This window comes from Delphinapterus leucas, chromosome 19 (genome assembly GCF_059928025.1).
Source record: "Delphinapterus leucas isolate spDelLeu-1000000601 "Yukka" chromosome 19, BTC_Dleu_Yukka2, whole genome shotgun sequence".
In the NCBI taxonomy this organism is placed as follows: Eukaryota; Metazoa; Chordata; class Mammalia; order Artiodactyla; family Monodontidae; genus Delphinapterus; species Delphinapterus leucas.
The window spans coordinates 17816847-17840753 of record NC_143147.1 but is presented as its reverse complement, the minus strand read 5'-3'; the positions used below and the strand labels follow the sequence as shown (position 1 = coordinate 17840753).

The 23907-nt window shown below is 56.8% G+C and overlaps 1 protein-coding gene across 1 annotated transcript in view; it reads left to right on the top strand.

Annotated features, from left to right (window-relative positions):
• The window catches only part of PITPNM3 (PITPNM family member 3), a 103245-nt gene that overhangs the window by 75546 nt on the left and 3792 nt on the right, over positions 1–23907 (top strand). The window contains exons 11-25 of the mRNA XM_089900144.1: positions 353–429; positions 784–1019; positions 3888–4077; positions 4480–4602; positions 5057–5241; positions 7653–7825; positions 9102–9272; positions 10556–10750; positions 11291–11439; positions 14218–14334; positions 16731–16847; positions 17152–17300; positions 17582–17731; positions 20953–21136; positions 23026–23154. Coding sequence (XP_089756270.1) covers positions 353–429; positions 784–1019; positions 3888–4077; positions 4480–4602; positions 5057–5241; positions 7653–7825; positions 9102–9272; positions 10556–10750; positions 11291–11439; positions 14218–14334; positions 16731–16847; positions 17152–17300; positions 17582–17731; positions 20953–21136; positions 23026–23154 — 2345 coding nt within the window. The remainder of the gene's footprint in view (positions 1–352; positions 430–783; positions 1020–3887; positions 4078–4479; positions 4603–5056; positions 5242–7652; positions 7826–9101; positions 9273–10555; positions 10751–11290; positions 11440–14217; positions 14335–16730; positions 16848–17151; positions 17301–17581; positions 17732–20952; positions 21137–23025; positions 23155–23907) is intronic.

Below are 23907 nucleotides of genomic sequence, written 5' to 3'. Positions count from 1 at the left end.
CTCGTGGGCTCTAGAGCGCAGGCTCAGTAGTTGTGGCGCACGGGCTTAGTTGCTCCGTGACATGTGGGATCTTCCCGGACCAGGGCTCGAACCCGTGTTCCCTGCATTGGCAGGCAGATTCTTGATGACTGTGCCACCAGGGAAGTCCCCGGCCTCCCTTTCTTCAGGAAAAGAAAGGTTTCAGGTTGTGTATCTGTTGGTGGCAGGGGCTGGGCAGCGTGACCCTCCCGAGCTGGGGACGCTGTCATTCCAGCTCACCTGGGAGCCCAGGCCTTATGCCAGCTGGGCCCAGGGAACATCCAGTCACCGTGAGGGAGGCCTGGAGATGCTGAGTCCGCTGTCCACCCCACAGGAGAACTGTACCGGGTTTCCTTGAGAAGACAGAGGTTTCCAGCCCAGGGAAGCATCGAGATCCACGAAGACAATGAGGTGGGTTTCTGAGGGTGTCTGGGCCACCTCTGTGGTCAGGATGTCAGGAAGAGCCCCGAGCTGGTAGACAGGCCACCCAGTTTTCACTCAGCTCTTCATTTGACTTGCTGTGTGACGTCGGGCTGGTCCCTGTCCCTCTCTGGGCTTCTGGGTCCTGCATGAACAAAAAGGGTCTCTTGGGACTCTTCCCACCCTGACACGGAGGGGCTTGCCCTCCTGGCAGCCTGTGCCCCTCATTCTGAATGCACAGGAGGTGCCGTCAGAGTCCCCCTGTGTGTGTGTGATCCTCTGTGTGCCCCTGCCCCCACCTCCCCATTGCCTGTCTCTCTCTATCCTGACCGATGTCCCCCTTAGGAAGGCTGCCCGCAGCGCTCCTGCAAGACGCACGTCCTCCTGCTGGTGCTGCACGGGGGGAGCATCCTGGACACGGGCTCGGGGGACCCGTCCTGCAAGGTGGCCGACATCCACACCTTCAGCTCCGTGCTGGAGAAGGTCACGCGCGCCCACTTCCCCGCAGCCCTGGGCCACATCCTCATCAAGTTCGTCCCCTGTCCCGCCATCTGCTCTGAGGCTTTCTCACTCGTCTCCAAGTGAGTCCCTTTCTGCTTGTTAGGACTGGCTGGAGTTGGTGGGGGGCCGAAGCGGAGGGGCCGCCCCTGCCACGTGGGTACGTGGTGGGCAGGTAGGTGCCTGCCTAGGCCTCTCTGGAGTGTCAGGTCCTGATCAACCACGAGCATCACCGGTGGGAAGTGGTCAGCTAGAGTCCAAAGTGATTAACACTTGCGCACCGAATCCTCCTCTGCCGGGGCTGGGTGACGCTCAGACCCACTTCCTGTGCTCAACAGGCCCTGGTCTCGTTGGCCCAGACAAGGAAGCTGAGGCATTGAGAGGTTAAGCAATGTCCCCAGGGTTACGCAGCCCGTGGACCCAGGAGTCAAACCCAGGCAGCCCCACTCTCTAGCCACACAATTAAGAGCCAGTAGAGATGTGTGCTATGATGGAGGGGGCACAGGGCACTGCGGACACTCAGAGAGAGGGCCAGGGAGGCTTCCTGGAGGAGGTGACTTTTGGGTGTGCTTTGAGAGTAGCATAGCCTGTGAAGGGTGCGGGCTCTCCGGTCAGCCTGGATTTGAGTTCCGGCTGTGTAACCTGGGGGAAGTTGTTTAACCTCTCCCTGTGTGTTTCCTTATCTGTAAAATGGGGATGATCATGGTATTAACCACCTCCTAGAGTTTTTGTGAGGATTCTCTGTGCTACTGCGTGTGAAGCACGTGGCAGGGCGCGGGCATTAGCTGAGACTCACATCGCCATCCTGGTAGGGGAGAAGGCACTGTCCTTGTTGGTGGACAGTGGGCCGGGGCCGGAGAAGAGAACCCTGCTGGCTGGGAATAAGGCTGTGTGATTGCACGGCTTAGTTCTTCACGAACCTGCCCTGGAACCAGTGCGGGACAGATTGTGAAACTGGGGGCCCTCAGAACCTGGGGGACTTTGGGAGATCCTGACCACTTCTCCAGGACCCGGGGGCTCCCTCAGGTGCTCCCCAGATGCCTGCCCTGTTGAACCAGCTGAAGGTGGCTCCTGGAGCCAGCTGGGAGCCCTGGCTGCTCAGCAGTGATATAGGCAAACAAGACCCTGAGCCTGTGTGGCAAACGGCTGGCTCTTGAGCCTGGAGCGGGGGTGAAAGGGAAGCCAGTGGCACCTCGGCCTCGCCCCTCACCCCCTTTCATAGCTCCTGCAGAGGAGCCCCCATCCATGTGGGGTTTGGGGAGGGTGGAGAGGGATCCCCAGTCTGGTGCCAACTCCCCAGGGGGGTGGAGTGGGTGCTCTGGATCCGGTGTGGCTCTAAGGAGAGGGGCTCAGCGTCCAGCTGCTTCGGGGGGAACACGGGGAGGGCATGCGGGGGTCTCACTTCTCCCCTCTGAGAGAGAAAGGAAAGTCTCCTCTGCCTTCTAGATTTATCCGTGTTCCCAGGACACGGGCTGGGCAGATCCCAACCAGAGTTGGAAGGAAGGAGGTTCGGTCAGGAAGGAGAGTAGTTCCCCAACCTGATTAATGGCCCAGATCCGGGGTGTGATTTTTGTTAAACTGCTAGGCGGTCGGGCCTCCCCCTGGGTCGGCTGAGTCTGGAGGGCAGGAGCCCTAAAATCTGCATCCTGACTTCCTCCAGGCTTTTGCTCTGCAGCGGGTTTGGGAGGCAGAGCTGAAAGAAGGCTCTGTCCATCACTGCCAATAGTCGGAGTTAATTGTGTTCCTTTATCATCAATCTCAGGACTCCCCACCCCTACCCCCTCTCCCCCAGGACATCTGACCTCCAGAGCTGGGTCACCCAGCCCGGGCCTGATCTCCAGGAAGACGAATGGCCCAGCATCCACTGGAGGGGACAGCGGGAGGGAGCCTAGCTCTCCCCCAGGCAGCTCCTTCCCCGGGCCATCGATCACCCCTAATCACTGCTGGGAAGGAGGTCTTTCTCAGCTAATTAAAATCTCTCCGGCTGCAATTGAGGGCTGTTTCCTCTAATTTGTGTTTCTTTTGGAGATGAGGAATGGCTGTTAGGCCCGCCTGGCACACCATGAGGTCTCTGCCTCCTGCCCAGGGTGCCCTGAGCCCTGTCACCTTCCCCAGTTTCTGTCAGGTCCCTGTTGGGCCCTGGGTCGACCTGAGCTTGGACTGTGGGGGAAGGGCAGGCTCTGGGGAGGGGACGGACAGTCCCTCCCTCTGTTGTCCCTCCCGGCCAGCTGGGTCCGATGCCCCAGGGGACAGAGGTAGGGCGGGTGGGGTGCAGGCAGGCACAGGCAGCTGGGAGCTCGTCCCTGTTGGGGCTGAGCCGCCCAGAGAGAGGGAGGCAGGAAGTGAGGGGCCCACGCAGCAGCTGAGGGTCAATCCACTGGTTGGGGGGTGCTGTAGGGTAGGCTCTCTCAGTCCGTTCTGGGGTCACAGACCTTTCTACAAAGCCCTTGATGGCTCTGATCCTCTCCCCAGAAAGATGGACACGATATCACGCGTGCAGCTGCGTGCCCACCTCCAAGCTGTGGCCGACGTGTGATACCCATGCCTGGCACGCCCTCTCACCTCCCTTCTAGCTTCCCTAAAGCCTTTCTTGAGGCCTAGTTCGAACCTCACCTCCTCCAGGAAGTCTGCCATGATGACATGTCCCCACCCTGATCCACACCAGAGGCTTCCTCCATAACTGGGGTGTCCTTTGAGGCCATACAGAAAAGGGCAGAGAGCACTGCTGTCATAAGAGGCACAGGGCCCACATCATGGCTGGCACGGGATGGACATACAGGGGATTCAGTAGAGGCTTGCCCCTCCCTCCACCCCCACCCCATTGCCTGTGCTTTGTCTCGTCCGGCTCCTGCCTGTGTCCTCCTGAAGAGTCCCCGAGCCGAACGCCCAATTCCTGGCCAGCATGTGCTCTCTTTTGCCCGGCTGGGCTTACCTTGGCCCCCTGTCTGCAGCCTGAATCCCTACAGCCACGATGAGGGCTGTCTCAGCAACAGCCAGGACCACATCCCTCTGGCCGCCCTGCCCCTGTTGGCCATCTCCTCCCCGCAGTACCAGGATGCAGTTGCCACCGTCATCGAGCGAGCCAACCAGGTGTACATGGAGTTCCTCAAATCCCCCGATGGGATTGGCTTCAGTGGGCAGGTACGACAGCCTGCCCTCACCTCCCTGTCCTGGTCCCTGCCTGGAGAGAGGCTGGGGTCTTCCAGAAGGATCTAGACCAGGGTGCCCTGGAGCCCTAGCTTCTGAGATCCAAAGAGGCTTTTGAGATCTTTGGGTTTATCCTCATTTTACAGATAGAAAAACTGAGGCCAACATCTGAGTTCTGATTTTCAGCCCATGCTGATCCTTGGCCCAAGTCTGACCCCTGACTGTAGCCTGCTTCCTGTCCTCAAGCTGACCCTCCCATCCCCCTGTTGGGACCCTCAGTGCCTCCCTGGGACAGGCTCCTTGTTCCCCCGCGGACAGGCGACCCACGCTCTGGCTGGGTGTGGAGCGGGGGTGTGGCAGTGGGCAGGCCTGCAGTCCCGGCTCTGCCTTCTCCAGGTGTGTCTCATCGGGGACTGTGTGGGGGGCCTCCTGGCCTTCGATGCCATCTGCTACAGCGCGGGGCCCTCAGGTGACAGCCCTGGCAGCGGCAGCCGGAAGGGGAGTGTCAGCAGCACGCAGGTGCGGGCCAGGTAGTGGGAATGGGGGAGGGTCTGTCCTTGGGAGCCACAGCCCCGGCCCCAGGGGAACAGGGCCTCTCCTGGGGGAGCAGTGTTAGCTTTTCATGTTTGTGCTGTGACATCCACGTTACAAGGTATCGTATCACGGTCCTGCAAGAGTAGTGGGAGATTATTATTACAGGTGAAGAAACTGAAGCCCAGAGAGGGCTCATGCCGGGTTTGGTCCCTAGACAGCTGTCCAGAGTCCTGCTGGGTTGCCGAGCCCTTTGGACTTGGGGGACAGCCCTGTGCCTAAAATCCCCCCGTTACTGTGCTGTGGCTCCCATGCCCCTTTTGGAAGAAGGACTGCCTCTCACACCGTAGGAGGAAGGGGTTCATTTATGCTGGGGGAGGAGGCGGGGCCCCAGAGTCTCCGGTGACTGAAGTGTCCTCCTGTCCTCTGCTCGGCCCCAAAGGACACCCCAGTTGTGGTGGAGGAGGAATGCAGCCTGGCCAGCAGCAAGCGGCTCAGCAAGAGCAGCATCGATGTCTCCAGCGCGTTGGAGGATGAAGAACCCAAGAGGCCATTGCCCCGGAAGCAGAGCGACTCCTCCACCTATGACTGCGAGGCCATCACCCAGCATCACGCCTTCCTATCGAGGTAACCGCTCCCTGTGCCTGCTGCCTTCCAGCAAAGCGTCCAGGGGGACAGGACCTCGGCCCAGGGTCATCTGGGAGGCCTGTGACTCCCAGGCCCTTGCATCGGGGTGGGGGGGAAGGGACGAGCACTGAAATGCTGGGACCAAGGCCATTCCCCACGGACCCTGCACCAAGACCCAGGACTCTGCACACTGTGTCCGCCCCACTCCCCAGCTTGCAGAGAGCTGGGGGCAGTCGATCTCACCAAGAGAGTAGATGCTGCCCTGCAGCCTACTTCACTGATGGTCTTAAGAATCTGGTGAAAGAACAGACGTAGGTGTGTTTCGTATTTCTTAGTATTGTGTTCTTGGTATTTCTCACATGGGGCAGCAGAGGCCAAGGAGGTTAGGAACTTTCCAGGGATCACACAGCCAGTTACTGGAGAGTTGGGGTCAGCATTTTGGTCTCCCAGTGCCCAGCACCCAATACACTCTCATTCAAAGGCCAGCCGGGTCCCTGCATGGAACTGCCCACCCTTTAACTTTCTAGAAGAAGCATGTTAACAGACACTGGCTAAATGAATTATCTGTACAATTATTCAGGATTCAAATGGGTATTGAACATAGATCCAAATGGGAAGGAACGCCTCTTTTCTTCTTCCCTTTCTCCTCACTTCTCTCCTCCCATCCCCCCTCCTTCTTTTCTACCCAAATGATAAGTAGCAGGAGGTCATCACAACATTTGGAAAATGGATCCTCTCACCATTGCTGACCTTGGAGTGTTTCCTTGCAGTATATTTTTTACTTGCTTTGCCTATAGTTTTACTTCAAAAAAATCCTCTTATATTGTGGTCTTTTCCCCATATAATTAAAAAGTCTTGGTAAATATTCTTTAAAATATTTCTTTGAGTGAATGGATGACATCTTACTGAGTCCCAGTAACTGTACACTTTGGCTTTTTCCAGTTCTTTGCAATTATAAACAGCACTCCAGAAACATCTTTGTGCATATATATATATATATATATATATATATATATAGGGGTTATTTCACTCAGATGGATTATTGGAGGAAGAATTATTAGGTCAAAGGCTCTGCATATTCAAATCATATTTAAAGCCCCTCTGAAAGATTATTCTTTAGAAAAGCAGCTACATTTCAAGTCAGGTTGCAAGGTAAAATCATACCATTTCTGGTTCATCCTTGAAAAAGCCTTTAAGAAAGCCCCAAATTTGGAGAGTGACGTGAAGTTGGAGGCTCTCGATAGCTGGTCCAACACAGCCAGCTCTTCCTTCTGGTGTAGGGACAGATGGCTGTTTCTCTGGCAGTTAAGTAGTTGGTGTGTGTTTAGGGACCATGCTGTACATGAAACACGAATTGTTAAACACCAGGGTGGTCATCCCCACTGCAAGATGCTCACACTGCGAGAGGCGGAGGGTGTGTGGGGATTCAGATTCAGCTGCCCAGACCCTCGCCCACAGGGCATGGGGGACTGGCACACATTATTTCGATGGTTATTTCTAAGATTCCCTTCCTCCTCCAACTTGAGTATTTTAGTAGAATTTGCATTCCGTTAATGGATTCATAGATCATGCGATCCTGCTGGACTTTCTTAAACCCCGAGCAGTACCTAAATGCAGCTGGAAGGTCAGGGAGGTCCCCAGTTTTCTGCCCATTCTCAGCAGCCCACTCTGGGTCTGTGGCTAAACATCCACTTGAAGTCTTTGGGGCAACGGGCACCTGGGAGGGGAACGGCTGGAATTGTGGGTGTCTCGTGTTTTTCTCTTTAAGGTCAGCTTCCTTTGTGGGCTAGAGGGGAGGGAAGACCAAGCTGTTTGCATCTGTGTCTGCGAGTTGCCTGGAACATGAGTTACCATGAAAGCCCTCATCCTGGCAGGACTGATGTCACCCAGCTGTCTGGCCAGGCCGGGCTTCTCTGCTGGACAGGGCAGGAATTCACAGTGTGGCCATCACAAGACCAGTACGATGGGGCAGACCTGCCAATGCGCAGGGGGCTTAGGTTTTCAGGTGCTCAGTCTGTTTTAGCGAAGAAAGTTTGATTGGATCATGGCCACGCGTGTTTGTTCAAGTAGCGTCTGTGGCTGCCCGCGTGCCACGCAGCAGAGTTGAGTTAAGTAGATGTGATGGAGGCCATATGGCCCCCGAAGTCTGAAATATTTACCATCTGGCCCTTTACAGGAAAAGTTGGCTGATTGCTGCCTTACCCAAATGTTGGCCAGGCCTTGCTGTTGGATGATGAGATGGTCGCCATCTCATGTCGGTGATCCATCAAGTGGACTCCGGGTCTGAGCCCTGCCCCAGAGACGGAGGGCTGGGTGCTGCACCCCGGACCTCAGGCTGCTCTGCTAAGTGCTCACCCCCCGCGCTTGGTCCTCCCCTAACCTGCGCTCCCCTGTCTTCCTCCCTCGGCCAGCATCCACTCGAGCGTGTTGAAGGATGAGGCTGAGCCCCCTGTGGCCGGGGGGCCCCAGCTCCCCGAGGTCAGCCTGGGCCGCTTGGATTTTGAGGTGTCCGACTTCTTCCTCTTTGGCTCGCCCCTGGGCCTGGTCCTGGCCATGCGGAGGACGGTACTGCCCGGACTGGATGGTGGGTATGGCGCGGGCTGGGGTCCAAGATGCCTTTGGGTCACTAGGCCACTGTGTGAGGGCCTGGAATTGGGGAGAGCGGGGGTGGGGAGGGCCATGGAGTTGGGGTAGATGAAGAGAGAGGCGAGGAAGAAGAAGAAGGGGTCGGCGGGGAGGAGAGTGGGGCAGTTTCCCTAGATGGGCAAAGGTGAGGCAGCTCCTGGTGGATTTTGCTGTCCCTGTCACATGCCCCAGACTGATTTGTGCCCCCATTGTCCAGCTGTCATGCTGTCAGGGAAGAGAAGCCCTATTGCACCCACCCCCTCCATCCCCAGCGCCCAGGCAGGCCCTCTGCAGCCAGGTTGGTCTTACTGCCCCCTGCAGGTGCCCGGCTCACCTCAGTGCTTTTGTTCTCGCAGTCCCTGCAGCCTTCAGTGCCTTCTCCCCATTCCTCTAAAATACACACGGAGGTGATTTGCACCAGCAGATGGCTTAGCAATGACTCTGAGGATATAAGAGGCTGGAGGCACCTCGGAAAACAATGGATCAGGGATTCTCGAATTTCCTTAGCACCAAAGTTGACCAACAACCTGCACTATGGAACAGATAAAAAGTGGCGGGGGGGTGTCTGCTAGAAGTGGGGAGAGGAGGCAGAATCCCACGGCCGTCCTTAACGTTGCTAACGAAACCTAGGGCTCCCTGGATGCTGGACCGTCCAGTCCTCTAAGAGGGACAGGGAGGCGCGTTAATGAGCTGAAGCCTCAGTGGAGACACCTGCTGGTCAATGGGAGAAGTGTTCTGTCAGCTCTGGCAAACTAAGAAGTCTACTTACTACCGGGCCTGGGAAGTGAGCGGGCCGAAGGAAGGGCTGCTGATCCTGACTGAAAGATCCTAGGTCCGCTTCATAGTTCAGGTGGCAACTAAGTGACAGCTAGAAGAATTTAAAGGAGTTTGACCGGTGGAAATAGTGGAGGGCGTCCTGCTAGGAGGAGGGGCAGCTTGAGCAGAAGCGCAGAGAAAGGAAAGCAGCAAGCCTGGCTGGGGAGTCACCAATGTCCACCATGGCTGTAGTGCTGGGCGCCTACAGCGGTGCTTCTAGGTGGGGCAGGTTGGCAAGGCATTGAAGGCCAAGCTGAACCTGATGGCTTTGATCCTGTCGGTAGCAGGGAGCCGTGGCAAGTTCTTGAGCAGAGGAATAGTTTACTCAAAGCTGCAGTCAAGGGAGCCTCCTAGGGCCAAGGGAGCAGGTGCTCAAGGGACTTCCCCCATGTATCCTCCCACTTCCCACCCCCACCCAGGTTTCCAGGTACGTCCTGCCTGCAGTCAGGTCTACAGCTTTTTCCACTGCGCAGACCCCTCTGCCTCCCGGCTTGAACCACTGCTGGAGCCCAAGTTCCACCTGGTGTCGCCCGTCAGCGTGCCCCGCTACCAGAGGTTCCCGCTGGGTGACGGACAGTCCCTCCTCCTTGGTAGGCCCTCAGGAGTATAAGAGTGTGCTGAGCCGGAGGCTGGGCCCCAGCTAAGAGGTGCCCCAGGGCCACCCTCTCTGGTCCAGCCCCTCCAAGCTAGTCAGCTGTCAGAGTGACTAGACTCACCTGAACAAGGACTATGTGCTCTGTGCGGGGGGGACAGGAAGACAGCTGACTCACCTGCCTTCCGAGCAGCCCACCTGTATGAGCACCTGTTCTGCAGGAGGCATCTTTGGGCTCTGCCCCGTGACCAGCTCCCATGGCCGGGACCAGCATAATACTTGAGTTGTCAGACCTGATTCTAAGTCCGGGGATCCATGCTGAGTGCTATGCCTAGAGCCCAGCCTGGACTCTGGAGGGGCAGGGCATGGAGTGGGTCACCCTGGAGGGCTTCATGGAAGAGGGGGCCTTCAACCAAGGCATCGGACAGGTGGAGAAGAGCTGGAGGATGGGGGTTGGAGAGATCTTCTGGGTGGAGGGAACATCAGGAGCAAGGGCAGGTGGGTTGGGGGGGGCGTGGCCTCCAGGGCTTAAGTGGGGTGAGCCAGACATGGACTGGGGTGAGGCCAAGGGGAGGCCTCTACTGGACAGTCAGGGGCTTGGAGATCAGAGCCTTGGCTCCGTACCACAGTTCAGGAAGTTTAGCCAAGCCGGTTCAGAGATTTGGGCCAGATTGGGGTCGGGGGCTGCTGTGCACGTGGCTCATTCAGGATTAAAATCCAGTTTACCCCCCTTGCCCCCATTTCAATGGAAACTTAATTTCCAAAGTCCTCTTTTGTCAGGAGTTTCCGTAGATAGAAGGGGCTCTAAAACCTTCCCACATCTTAAAATGTCACTCTCTGCTCAGGGCATCCCCCTGCCCCCAGGGGGCGCCCTCGCTCCCAGGCTGGAGGCCCCATCCATTTCCAAGCTCAGCCACAGTGTCTGTGGCTCAGGGAGGAGTCTGATACAAGAGCACATGGTAGTGTGCCACCTGTGACCTCAGCTGGTGCTTTTGGGGCGGAGTGTCCCAGACGCGCCCTCGGCAGCTCTACTGGGGCTGGATGTGACGGTTGGGACCCTGACTCGTGCCTGCCTAACCCATGGCTTGGAGGAGGTGAAATCTGACTGCATACTACGGTGAGGGGGTCCCTTCAGGCCCTGGGGTAAGAGGTGCGGGCTGCCCGCTGGGCAGGTGAGGGGGCAGGCCGGGCTCAGCCTCCCGCCCAGCACGGGGCTGGCGCACACGGGCAGCTTCATCTGAGGCCCACCACTCGGCCTTGACTGTGAAATTCCCCCTCCAGCTGACGCCCTGCACACCCACAGCTCCCTCTTCCTGGAGGGCAACTCCCGGGGCAGCCCGCCGCTTCTGGAGGCCCCGGCTTCACCCCCTCACGCCCTGAGGTCCCAGCGCCTGGGGCGGAGGATAAGCCAGGGCAGCTCCCACAGTGAGAGCTCGGAGTCCTCGGACAGCCTGGCCCCCGTGGGCACCTCCCGCAGTGAGTGAGGGTCTCCCGGGCCCTGCCTGGATTCGCGGGAGAGGGAACCCTCCTCCGGGTGGCCGCTGGCCCACTGCCGGGGCTGCCGAGGGCGGGGGAGGAGGGGACAAGGGAATCCAGACCGAGCTCTGACCTCAGAGAGAACTGTGACCTCTAACCCTGGACAGGGGCCCTGACCTCTGACCGTGGACTGAGCCGTGACCTTGCCAGGCCTCAACTTAATCCCAGCGTTCAGTTTTCCCCCTGGGAGTCCCTGTGACCAACAGCCCTGGGATGAGACTGTGCACGTCTCTGTGGGTCAGGCCCCCATCCTGGGGACCAGTTTGCAGCACGCGCCCTGGGGGAGGGGTGGGTACGCGAGGGGGCTCGGGGGTCGTTGAAGGCGGAGGAGAGCTCATTCTGAGCCGAGTGCTCTGGCCCCAAACTTGTGCCCCGAGTGGCACATCCACCCCTGGATCCGGGCCCCGGGGTCCCACGCTGCCCCTTGGGTCAAAGCCCCGGGCAGGCCGCTCTGACCTTGCCCCCCTCTTGGCCCCACAGTCACAGCCAAGTGGTGGGGCAGCAAGCGCATTGACTACGCCCTGTACTGCCCCGACGTCCTCACCGCCTTCCCCACCGTGGCCCTGCCCCACCTCTTCCACGCCAGCTACTGGGAGTCCACGGACGTGGTGGCCTTCATCCTGAGACAGGTACTGCCGCCCCTTCTTGGGAGGGCCCGTCCTTCTGGGGGGAAGAGGCTGACCTCGCGGGCCACGATGGACACTGGGAAGGCACCGAAGCACGGCGAGTCAGGGGGTGACCTGGACAGACAACGGTTTTCCTAAGGAACGCTGGCTTCTGGCCAATGGTGTGGTACTTTCTAGAAAATTAAATAGACACCACGTAGGAGAATGTACCTATGGTTCAGCTTGGAGACTGGAGTCATCATGCCTGTTCCCCTGTGGGTCTCAAGGTCCTCGTCTCTAAAATAGGTGGAGAGAGAGGCCCGTGACTGAGGGAGAGCCTGGGGGTGGGTAGAGGCTGGCAGGTGAGGGTCAGATCACATGCACCCTCCACAGCCAAGGTCAGAGGGGGATTTTATACTGGGTCCGATGAGAAGCCTCTGCAGAGTTTTGAGTAAGGAAGAGATATTGATATTCTAGAAGGAAGTCCTGTGGCTGCTGCTTGGAGGGCAGGAGAGCAAGCGTGGGATCCCAACCTTGAGGTGGCGGCTTGGGCTAGGAAGCTGGTGGCAGAGGTGCCGAGGAGCTGCCGGGTTTGAGGTGTGGTGACAGGACCTGCTGACATTCGGGCTGCGAGGGAAGGGGGGGCATCCCACGAATCCTGGTTTCCACTCGATTAACTATGGTGACACCATGCCCTAGGGCTGGGGAAGAGCCGGGCTGGGCGGGAGGGGATACTGAGTCTTGGGTCTGGACCTGGGAAGATGAGACGCCTGTTAGATGTTGGTAGGGAAGGTGAGTGGAGAGTCTGGAGCTTAGCTGGCTTGGAGATAAAAATGTGGAGTCATCAGAGCTTGGATGGCATTTAAAGCCAGCGATGGGTTGCCCTGCTTCTCACACCAATTCCCACGTGTGGGTTTTTTCCCCACACCAGGCAAGTCTCTGACCTCAGCTGGGTGTCCTACAATTTCACTCAGTTTTGACATTATCTACCTAGAGATAGGGTCAGATCCCGCAGGTTAAGGGCTCAGCCCTACAACTGCCCGCCCCTCCCCCATCAGATGTCAATCTTCAGGTTGTCACCTGGGTTTCCCTCTCTTTTTTTTTTTAAACATCATGAAAAATTTTTTTCTTTATTTTTTTTGGCTGCATCGGGTCTTAGTTGGCGCACATGAGATCTTCACTGAGGCATGTGGGTCCTTTCGTTGCAGCGCGTGGGCTTCTCTCTAGTTGTGGCATGCAGGTTTTTCTCTCTCTAGTTGTGGCGCGCGGGCTCTGTAGTTTGCGGCACGCGGGCTCTCTTGTTGAGGCGTGTGAGCTCAGTAGTTGTGGCGCGTGGGTTTTAGTTGCCCCGCAGCATGTGGGATCTTAGTTCCCCGACCAGGGATTGAACCCACGTCCCCTGCATTGGAAGGTGGATTCTCTACCACTGGACCACCAGGGAAGTCCCTCACCTGGGTTTTCTGACTCACAGGCTATAGAATGGTGGTTCCAAAGATCCTCTCCTTGGATTCAGTTAATTTGCTAGAGTGGCTCACAGAACTCAGTTTTATTTACTAGATTACTGGTTAATTATAAAAGGATTTTATAAAAAGGAAGAGCCACATGGAAGAGATGCAAAGGGCAGGGTATGGGGAAAGGAGATGGAGCTTCCATGCCCTTTCTGAGGGCACCACTGTCCCCAAATTCCCATGTGTTCGCCAACCTGGAATATCTCCAAAGCCCATCCTTTTGGGTTTTTGTGGAGGCTTCATTACATAGACATGATGGATTAAATCACTGGCCATCTGTGATTGAACTCCAACCTCCAGCCCCTCCCCCCTCTCCCCTCTCCGGAGGTGGTGATGTGGGGCTGGGGCGGGACTGAAAGTTCCAACCCTCTGATCACAAGGTTGGTTCTCCTGGCAACCAGCCCCATCCCTAGATGCGGTTCCAGTCACCTCATTAGCATAACGAAAGACACCTTTGTCCCTCTCACTTAGGAAGTTGCAAGGATTTGAGGAGCTTTGTGCCAGAAATTGGACAAAGACCAAATATATGCTTCTTCTCATAAATCACAACATCACAGATACCGAGGGAGTTACTGTAGACGGAGAGGTTCAGGGAGGAGTCCTGGAGCGGATAGACGGGAGGGGGCCGCTGAGTTGGGCAGGATGGAGGTCACGGGGCCTTGGCAAGAATGGCTTCAGGGGAGACACAGGATCAGAAGCCTGCCTGGAGTGAGGGAGGGGAGAAGGCAGGGGGGGAAGTGGAGACAGTGCAGGGCGAGTCTTCTGTGGACTTTTGCTGTCAGGGAGAGCAGGAACATGTCATGGTTGTTGAGAGGGGTCCTAGGGAGAGGCACTACGACGGCATATTTAGATGCTAAGGAGAATGATCCAGTAGTGAGGGACTAGCCATTGATGTAGGGTTGAGAGGGGAGCTGGCTCCATTACGTTCTTGAGGAGGTGGGTGGGGCTGGGTGGGACCAGGGCTCCAGCTGGCCTTCAGTAGGGGTCACCCACCATAATGGGGGAAGGCAGAGAATGGGCACAGACGCAGGTGGCTGCTAGGTTTGGGTGTCGAGAGCAGAGGCTGGTCCAGGCCAGAGCACTTGAGAGACAGTGGTCTGGCCCCAGCTGTCAGGACAGGTGGGCAGAGTGGTAGGTGCTAGGGGCTCCCGGCCTCCTGAGGGTCCCAGGCTGGGAGGCGGGGAGGCCTGGGGGAGGGCCTGACTGGCCGCAAGCTGGAGGGCCCTGACACCATGGGGAGGAGGGAGAGGGGCCCAGATGGCCTGACCCGGCGTCCTGCTGGGCCGCTGATCAGGTGATGCGCTATGAGAGCGTGAACATCAAGGAGAGCGCTGGCTTGGACCCCGCAGCCCTGAGCCCCACCAACCCCCGCGAGAAGTGGCTTCGTAAGAGGACCCAGGTCAAGCTGCGGGTATGTGCTTGTTGGAGGTGCCTACGGGTTGAGGCTGTGGTCTCGGGGAGGTGGGGCTGCGCCCGGGGGCTGGGGCATCCACACGGCGGGGAAGGGCTTTGGTTCGCTCCTCAGATCTCCGTGCTCATACATGCTGGGATTCAGGCTTAGACGAGGCCCCCAGGGCTGCAGTGGAGGGGGAGGGGGGATTGGTGAGATGGGGAGCTGGCTGCCCGTGGCCCGGCTCCACAGGAGCACCACGGGTGGGGCTCCAGGGCGCTGGGGATGGTGAGGAGATGCCAATTGTGGAGCAATTGCTATATGCCAGGTCTCTGTAGACGTACCCAGGGGTCCGAAAGAGTCTTGCACACAACCACGGGGCTCACAGCCCGGTGTGGCATTTGCCATCATATAGAGGGAGGCACAGATTAGGAAGAAGATGAAGAGAAGGATTGTCAGGGCAGGCCGTGCGGCGCTTCCCTGAAGAAGCATCATCTCTGCAAGGTATTGACGTATGAATAGGAGTTCAGTAGGCATACATTCATTTACTCAGCAAACGATGGTCAATACCCACTGTGTCCCAGACCCTTTGCCAGGCAGTGGGGCACAGGGATTTACAAGCACAGCCACTGTTGTGGTGGGCACTTCCAGTCCTGTGGGAACATCAGACATGGACCCCAAGAACAGTCCTAAATGGTACAAGGTGATCAGTGATCCATGAATCAACTCTTTTTTTGGTAAACATATTTATTGAGCTATAACCACATTTTATACAATTCACCCACTTAAAGTGTGCAATTCAATGTATCTTAGTATATTCACCGATGTGTGCAACCATCATCATGGTTAATTTTAGATCATTTCCATCACCTCCAAAAGAAACCCCTTACCCTTTAGCTACCACCCCCTTCCCCCAGCCCCCTACTGCCACCCCTAACCTTAAGCAACCACTCATCTACTTTCTGTCTCTATAGATTTGCCTCTTCTGGACATTTCATATAATGGAATCATACAATAGGTGGTTCCTTGTGTCTGGCTTCTTTCACTGAGCACCTTTTTCAAGGTTCATCCACATTGTGGTTTGTGTCAGTGCTTAATTCCTTTTTATGGCATCTTTCCATGTGTTTATTTCCATGAATGAGCTCTTCCCTTATCGGTATTCTTGTAAGCAGGCCTGCATCTCCCACTTGACTGAGGGTTTCCGGGTCAGGGACCATGACTGGTTCCTCTCTGCATCCCCAGAGCCCAGCTCTGGGACCAGTGCAGATGAGGTGCCCACAAATGTTTGTTGATTTGAATTAAAATACCGTGGGAATTGAGAGGAGGTGGAGACCATCTCGGGGGAGTCCTCCAGTGCTTCTTGGAGAGGACGAAGTTGAGTCAGGTCTTAGTGGATGGGCTGGAAGAAGGAGGAAGGGAACCAGGGATGCCATAGAAAGTGGGGGGACCAGTGTGAGCAAAGGCCCAGAGGCCTCTGCAGAGCCTGACCTGAAAGAACCAGTGGGGCTTCGAAGGGCAGCAGCAGGAGATGGGACTGAAAAGATTGCCCAGCAAAGTTTTGATGCCAGGCTCAGGATTTGTACTTCATCCCGAGGGCCCGGGGAGGTTAAAAGATCTGTGCTTTATAAAGACGGTCGATCTGCCACGGGGAATGTTTTTGAGTAAGGGGGCTCCTTTAAGATGCTACTAGCAGAGCCCAGGTGAGAGGTACCTGGGTGTAGGAAAAGACACAGATGTGGGTGGTTCTGTAAAGATGGAGTGGTTTGGGTCTTGAAACCAGGCTGGGAGTGGTGGGCAGCTGGGGCCAATGTAGGGCTACGGAATGAATTGAAACCAGACGTGAAGAAGGATGGGGATGCTGGGATAGTTACAGACAAGTGACGCGACGTCCAGCATTGCTCCAGAATGATCTGGAGCGGGGTGGGGGCATCCAGCCAGGGAAGAGCAGAGCCAGAATGGCCACGACTGGTTTCCGGCCACACGAGACTTCCTACGCTGTTTTCTCTACTCTTGACATTTAAATCGCCCACGAAGCAAAGACGGATGGTAAACGGCTACTGGATGTGAGCTGTGATGAGGCAGGAAGAAGTGAAGGTGACCCTCAGTTTCCAGCCTGGGGGTCTAGAAGGATGCCAGGCTCTGAGGACTGGTTGTCACCTCCGGGTCATGCAGAGAATCAAGAGCGGAGGATGCTGGTCTGCAGGAGCCCAGGGCTCCTTGGAGACCACGTGAGGGTCTAAGGGTCTGTTTCCCTCGTGGATTCCATGGGGACACATCTCGGAAGCTCTAACGAGGTTAATAGGAAGGAAGGCAATATCCGGCGGGTGTGCATCCCTCCAGCTGATCCTGTGGCTGACGTAAGGAAAAAGCCAGGTCAAGTCCCCTTGCAGAAGCTGAGCTGGTTTCTGTCCTTCCAGAATGTCACCGCCAACCACCGGGCCAATGACGTGATTGCTGCCGAAGACGGCCCCCAGGTCCTGGTGGGGCGGTTCATGTACGGGCCCCTCGACATGGTGGCCCTGACCGGGGAGAAGGTACAGAGGCTGGGCCATCCCCTCCTGGGTACCACATGGCACGTGGGGTGAGGGCTGCAGAAGGCCTGGCTGCACGAGGTGGGAGATGCTCACGCAGGTCAGGGAGGGAGAGCGGGAGTGAGGGATGGACTGCGTGCCTCGGAGAAGCTGGTGCGGCTGCAGTGGAAAGAGGAAAGGTGGTGGGAGCCAGGAACTAGCGTCGGACAGGACCCCAAGCCCTGCTGTCTTGGCAGAGAAGAGCTCCCAAGCCCAGCCCCAGCGCCCCAGCCTTCAGCGATTCCCCCGGCCCCCTCACTGCCTGCAGGTGGACATCCTGGTGATGGCAGAGCCTTCCTCTGGCCGCTGGGTGCACTTGGACACGGAGATCACGAACAGCAGCGGCCGAATCACGTACAGCGTGCCGCGGCCCCGGCGCCTGGGGCTCGGCGTCTACCCCGTGAAGATGGTCGTCAGGTAAGGCCCAGGCGACATTCTCACGGTGCTTTCACCCGGTTCCATGGCCCTGCCAGCCAGGCCTGTCCAGAAGATGGGGGCCTCGAGGTACCGTCTTCGGGACCCTGTCCTTGTCTGCAGGGAGAGAGGAAAATGGGATGCGGTCGCAGCTGTAGCATCAGGAGATGCCGCCCAGGTTCTCTCTCAACCTGGCCCCGACTGAGCTCTGACCCCGGCTGTGGGCTGACCTTGGCCTCAGGCTGACACCTGACCTTGAGCGCACGGCTGGCCATACCTTTCAGGGGCGACCAGACCTGCGCGATGAGCTACCTCACAGTGCTGCCCCGGGGCATGGAGTGCGTGGTCTTCAGCATCGACGGCTCCTTTGCGGCCAGCGTGTCCATCATGGGAAGCGACCCCAAGGTCCGGCCAGGGGCAGTGGATGTTGTCCGGTGAGTGCACCCTCCCTGCAGGGGATGTGTCCCCCTGGGGCAGGGGCCAGCAGCCCTGGGGGATATGGGCCAGGAGCTGGGAGTCCTGGCTTCACCTCCAGCAGTAATTTACTGAGGGCCCTTGAGAATCTCGGATGCCCTCCCTCCTTCCCTCTCTATCTTCCTCCCTCTGTTTATTCTAACACTGCCTGAGCATTCTGTGCAGTGAACCAGGCCTGGTCTCTTGCATTCAGATCCCAGTCAGGATAAAATTGGTGTGTTCTGATTACCGGTTGCCGTGGAGCAAATGGCTCCATACTTAGCAACTGAAGATCGTACTTTATTATTCTATCACATCATTGACTGGGTTCTGCTGGGAGTTTCTCATGTGGGGTCTCTCCAGCAATGGCAGTCAGGTGGCGGTCCAGGCTGGGGGTCATCTAAGGGCTCCACTGGGCTGGAGGTTCAAGATGTTCAAGATGGATGATGAGCTCATGTGTCTTGTTCCTCGGCTGGGGCGTCTCTTTCTCTCTCTCCATGTGGCTGTTCCATGTGACCAGCCAGGTGGTCTCAGACCAGCCAGACTTTGTACCTGGTGGCTGACTTCCACCATGGTGACCGGCCTCCTCCAGTTCCTAGAGGCCCAGCTGGAAGCTACAAGCGTTCTTAGGACCCAGCCTCGGAATTCAGCGTCCTTTCCACTATGTTCTATTGCTTATAAGTGAGGCGCAGGATCGAACCAGATTCAAGGGGAAGGGACCACATAAAGGTGTGAATACTGGGACACGTGGCTCACTGGGAGGCCATCTTTCAAGACTAGCTAACACACAGTGCTAATCGAGAGATTGCAGCTATTAGAGCTGATTGGAGAAAGCAGAGCAGACTTCCTGGGGCAGGTGACATTTGAGGCAACTCCTGAAGGATGGATATATATATATTGCAGTCCATGCCATTGTACAAATATTAGCACATGCAGAAAGACAAAAAGAAGAAAATACAAAACTTTTTTTTTTTGCGGTACGCGGGCCTCTCACTGCTGTGGCCTCTCCCGTTGCGGAGCACAGGCTCTGGACGCGCAGGCTCAGTGGCCACGGCTCACGGGCCCAGCCGCTCCGCGGCATGTGGGGTCTTCCCAGACCGGGGCACGAACCCGTGTCCCCTGCATCGGCAGGCGGACTCTCAACCACTGCGCCACCAGGGAGGCCCACAAAACTGGTTTTGATAGGCCAAGAAGGTGACAGGGAAGAACAGAGCACGTGTGGGGAAGAGGTGGGGCAAGTTTAGGGCCATTGGATGTTGGGGGCCAGATTGGGACAGGGCAGGAGGTGCGGCAGGAAGCACAGCTTCCTAGGGCTATTATACTGCGGAGAGAGGTGCAAACGGATTTTGCCACTAGAAAAGCAAAGGGGTACCGCTTTAGTCTCTGCCTCTCTCCCTCTACTCTTTTCTGAGGCTGGCTCTGGGCCAGGCTCTAGGCTGGGCACTGATGCAGAAAGAGATCCTAGTTAGAGGAAATTCACAGTCCAGTGGAGAAAACAAGTCATGGGCATGAGAAACTGCACTCCAGGACTCCAAGGGATCAGAGCACCAAGAGTGGGACTGATCCCGGGTCCTGGGAGTTCTTGGGGACTGGGTCAGGGGACTGCCCTGCACCACCCCAGCAGCAGTGGTCACTCTGGGGAGAGAAAACTAGTCTGGCTCAAGGACTCCTACGAGACTGCTCACCTCAAGATGCCCACTGGCCTTGTGGAAACAGGCCCTGGACCTGCTCATTTCAGGGGTCGACCTCCTCCTTATAAGCCTGCGTCCTTTATTCCCATTATATCTTCTCCAAGCCCCTCCCAAGTCAGTGTCCCCCTCCCACACCTGGGAAGGGGAGGCTGTGGTCCTTCCTCTCCGGTACTCTCATCTCTTCACATGGGCTCCTGGGGCCGCTGCGGTGCTCTCCAAACCCTGCTAAGCGTCAGAAGCTGCTTTCTGTAATCGCAGATCACTGGGTACCCGTCAGAATTAACCAGAACTCTGGAGGTGACACCTGAGCCTGTGCATTCTTACAAAACCTCCCCACATCTCTCAGAGCATCTTCCGGGTTTGGAAACCCCCAATCTATGGTGGCCAGTCAGTGGCTAGCGCCACAAAAGCCTGCAATCAGGCCTGGGCTCATCTGACATCTTACAGACAGGATTCCATGTCAGCGGAGAGCACTTGCCCACTGTGAGAGCACAGAGAAGAGAGAGGCAGATCCTGCTTGGAAAGCAGGGAAGGCTTCCTGGAGGAGGTGGCCTTGAAAGATGGGGGGATGGGAACATAAGGAGATGGAGCCACAAAGCCTCTCTAGGGCAGGGGTCTGCAGCAGAAGGGCACAGGGCTTGTCTGGGGCAGCAAAGCAGCTCCGTGTGGCTGGGGAGCTGCCATGCTCAAGGGCAGAGTGTGGAGGACCACCAGTGCAGGGGGGCCTTGCGACCTCAGGGCACCGGGGAGCCAGGAATGGCTTTAGGCAAAGGAGTAGTGGGGTTAGATGTGCAATTTGCAGAAATCACCATGGAAACAGTACCAAGGATAACAGTAAAGTCACTGCCAGGCTTGTTTGGGATGAATCTATTTCATCCTTCAGAAAACCCTAGGTGGTAATTGTTGTTATTAGCCCCATTTTACAGAAGGGGAAACTGAAATCCCGGGGGCGTTAAGTAACCTGCTCGAAGTTGCACGGCCCAGGTTGGATTGCAATTGGGGGCACTGGAGGGAAAGGGGCCTCCCAGGAGGGTTTTGTAGTGGCCCAGGAGAGCGATGCGTCCTGAGCTAAGGCTAAGAAGTGGAGTTAAACTGAGAGGATGGAGTGAAGATCCTGCCGGGTAGAATCAAAGGCTCCTTGATTGGAGGAGGAAGGACGGGAGACCGAAGGAAAGGGAGGAATCAAAGGGGCTTCTCTCTGGCTCCAGAAACTTGAGTGATGATGGCACATCACAGAGAAGGGGACCCAAGCAGAGGGGCCAGGAGTGGGAGGATCATTTGTGCTGTGGGCATGTGGTTGGTGCCTGTGGGCCATCCGGGGGAGATGGCCAGGACTCACGGGGCTCAACTGGGGGTGCGGACTTCAGGGTGCCCCCTTGTTTTCCCCTAGTGCTCCTGGGAACAGGCCCTCCGGCTTCTCGGGGCAGGGGGAAGTGGGGAGTGGGGCGGGCTGCTGGGCAGGGGGTGGCCCACACAGGGCGGGGCTGGACCCTGCAATGCCGTCTCGCCAGGCACTGGCAGGACCTGGGCTACATGATCCTCTACATCACGGGGCGGCCGGACATGCAGAAGCAGCGGGTGGTGTCGTGGCTGTCCCAGCACAACTTCCCACAGGGCATGATCTTCTTCTCGGACGGGCTGGTGCACGACCCGCTGCGGCAGAAGGCCATCTTCCTGCGCAACCTCATGCAGGAGGTGAGTGTCCCGGCTGGGCAGGGCTTCCTCCACCGCCCTCCCCATCACCCCTCCCCTCCTCCCTCAACCCTCCTCCTTTACCCCACATCCTCCGATTGTCCAAGCGGATGCCCAGTTTGCAAAGCACATTCACGTGCACCTCATTGGTCCTTTTACTGCCCAGCGAGGTGTGTCTTATTATCCCTACAGGCAAGTGAGAAAGGTGAGGCTTAGGGATGTGCCCAGGATCTCAGAGTCACCCTTTCATCCTTTGTCTTCTGACCCGAAAGCCTAAACTCTTGTCTCTGCATCTGGTTATACCTTCAGCAGACACTTAAGTGCCTAGTGTGTTCCCTCCCCTGTCCTGGGTGTTGGGGATGCACAGAGGCAAACAGAACTCGGGATGTCCTAGAGCTGTGATTTTCACTGTGTGCCCTGTGGCACAGGGTTCCCTGGGACCTCATTAGACATGCAGAGTCTCTGGCCCCCCTTGGAGACCTACTGAATCTGAAACCCCGGGAAGGGGGCCCAGCAATCTGTATTTTAACAAGCCCACCAGGGGATTCTGATGCTTACAAAATTTTGAGAACTGCCGATCTAGAGGCGGGGTTGACAAATCATGGCCCAGGGGCTGAATCCGGCCCGTGGTTTGTATATGACTTGTGAGCTAAGAATGGTTTTAATTCTCTTACATGGTTGGGGGAAAAAAATCAAAAGAAGAATAAGGTTTCATGACATGTGAAAATTATATGAAACTCAAATTTCCATGCCCATGAATAAAGTATTACTGGGACACAGCCGCGCTCATTTGCTTACGGGTTGTTTGCGGCTGCTTTTCAGCTACAACGGAATAGTTGGGTAGTTGCAACAGAGTGCAAAGCCCAAGATATTTAGTATCTGGTCTTTCACCAGAAGAGCCTGCCAGTCCCTGGTCTACAGGAAGAAAAACATGGAAATTGACAGCTAACTGGTGGGTGATTAGAAAAGACCCTTTGGGAAAACAGAGGAGAAAGGACCTAGCTTTGTCTGGAGAGGCCAGGGAAGGCTTCTAGGAGGTGGTAACTTCTGAGCTGAGTCTTGAAGCGTGAGTATGAGTTTGCCTGGTGGCCAAAGAAACAGCATGTGCAAAGGCACTGAGGTAGGAAAGAGCCTGGGATGTTCTCAGGGCTGCAGGTATTCAGGATGGGGGTATGTGCTGGATCAGATTCAGGTCAAGTGGGAGCTGAGGTCCCAGAAGTGATCAGGGGCCTGGGCTGGGCAGGCCGTGAAAACCTTAGAAACTGGGCAAGACCGTGAACTCTCTGCTGAGGGTAATGGTGAGCCATGGAAAAGCTTCAGGCAGGGGAGTGGCCGTGTCTAATTTGGGTGGAAGAAAGATCGTTTTGGCAGCTGTATGGAGAACAGATTGGCAGGAGAAACGAGGGGCAGGAAGGCCAGTTGGGAGGCTGTTGCCCAAGTAAGAGACAGAAGACCAGAATCCAGGTGGTAGTCGTGGAATGGAGAGAAAGGCACGGACAGGCAGGAGAACCAGAGGGCAGAATTGGCAGGACAGAACTGGCCTCCAGTCCTGGCCCTGGATTGTGTCAACTTGGCACTCAATTTCCTGTCCACAGAGGAGCACTTTGCCCCACTGTTCGTAACCTACGGGTCGCGTTCCTCACGTGGGGTCAGCAAATGGTGGGGCTGTGATTCACAGGTGGAGCCCATATCAGGCTTTCGGTGCAGAGGGTGGGGCAGGAGGGGAGGCCACTGCAGGGGGTGGTTCCTGATGCAGGGTGGTCCCATGACTTGGAGTCTATCAGTGTGCAGATAAAGGGTCCCCCAGCAGTGCTCCCCGGGGGAACATCTAGGAGTCCTCTGTGGGGATGCGCTGGGCCCCCTCTCCCTCCATCAGCTGCCCTGTGTTTCAGTGCTTCATCAAAATCAGTGCGGCCTACGGCTCCACGAAGGACATCTCCGTCTACAGTGTGCTAGGCCTGCCACCTTCCCAGATCTTCATTGTGGGCCGGCCCACCAAGAAGTATCAAACCCAGTGCCAGGTGGGTAGAGGTGGGGCTGGGGGTTGGGGGGTGAGGGGGGTGGAACCAACAAAAGGGGAGAGGGGAGGAGGAGGTTTATTCCATTGTTTGCTCATTCAGTCATTTGTTCTTTCCTTCCTTCCTTCCCTCCTTCTTTCCTTCCTTCCTTCCACAAACACGACTGGGTGCCTGCTTTGGGCCAGGCCCTGCGCTGGGTACAGGGGAGATCCACGGTGGAATTGGATGTCATGTCATCCAGTCTAGTGGGGGAGATGGAAAAATTAGCAGACAATGACAGTGCAGTGTGGCAGGAGCCATAATGAATGACAGGGAGCACAGAGAACTGTGGGGTCCCAGAGAGGAGCGGCTAAGCCGGACTCAGGGAAAAGGTTGGTTTCTGGGAGTTTGAAGGAATTATCCAGGAAGGGCCTGAGGTTGGAGGAGCCTTTGTGACAGAGGCAGCAGCAAAAGCCACGGTCAGGAGACAGCAGAGCACATGTATATTATGGGAACTGCAAGTGACTCAGCTTGGCCGAGTGTGATGTGGGAGGGAAGGGAGAGGGGGCTGGAGCAGCGGGTCCTGGATGGCCTGTGTGTCTTGACAAGCTGGGACTCTACGGCTCTGGAGTGAGTTTGTGATGAGTTTGTGATTCAGAGAGATCCGTCAGGCTGCAGGTGGAAGGCGGATCAGAGGAAGGGGAGAGGGGAGGGAAGCAGTGGCAGGGCGGTGGCAGGGCAGAGAAGGCCAAGGGCCTGAGAGGCACTTCTAAGGCA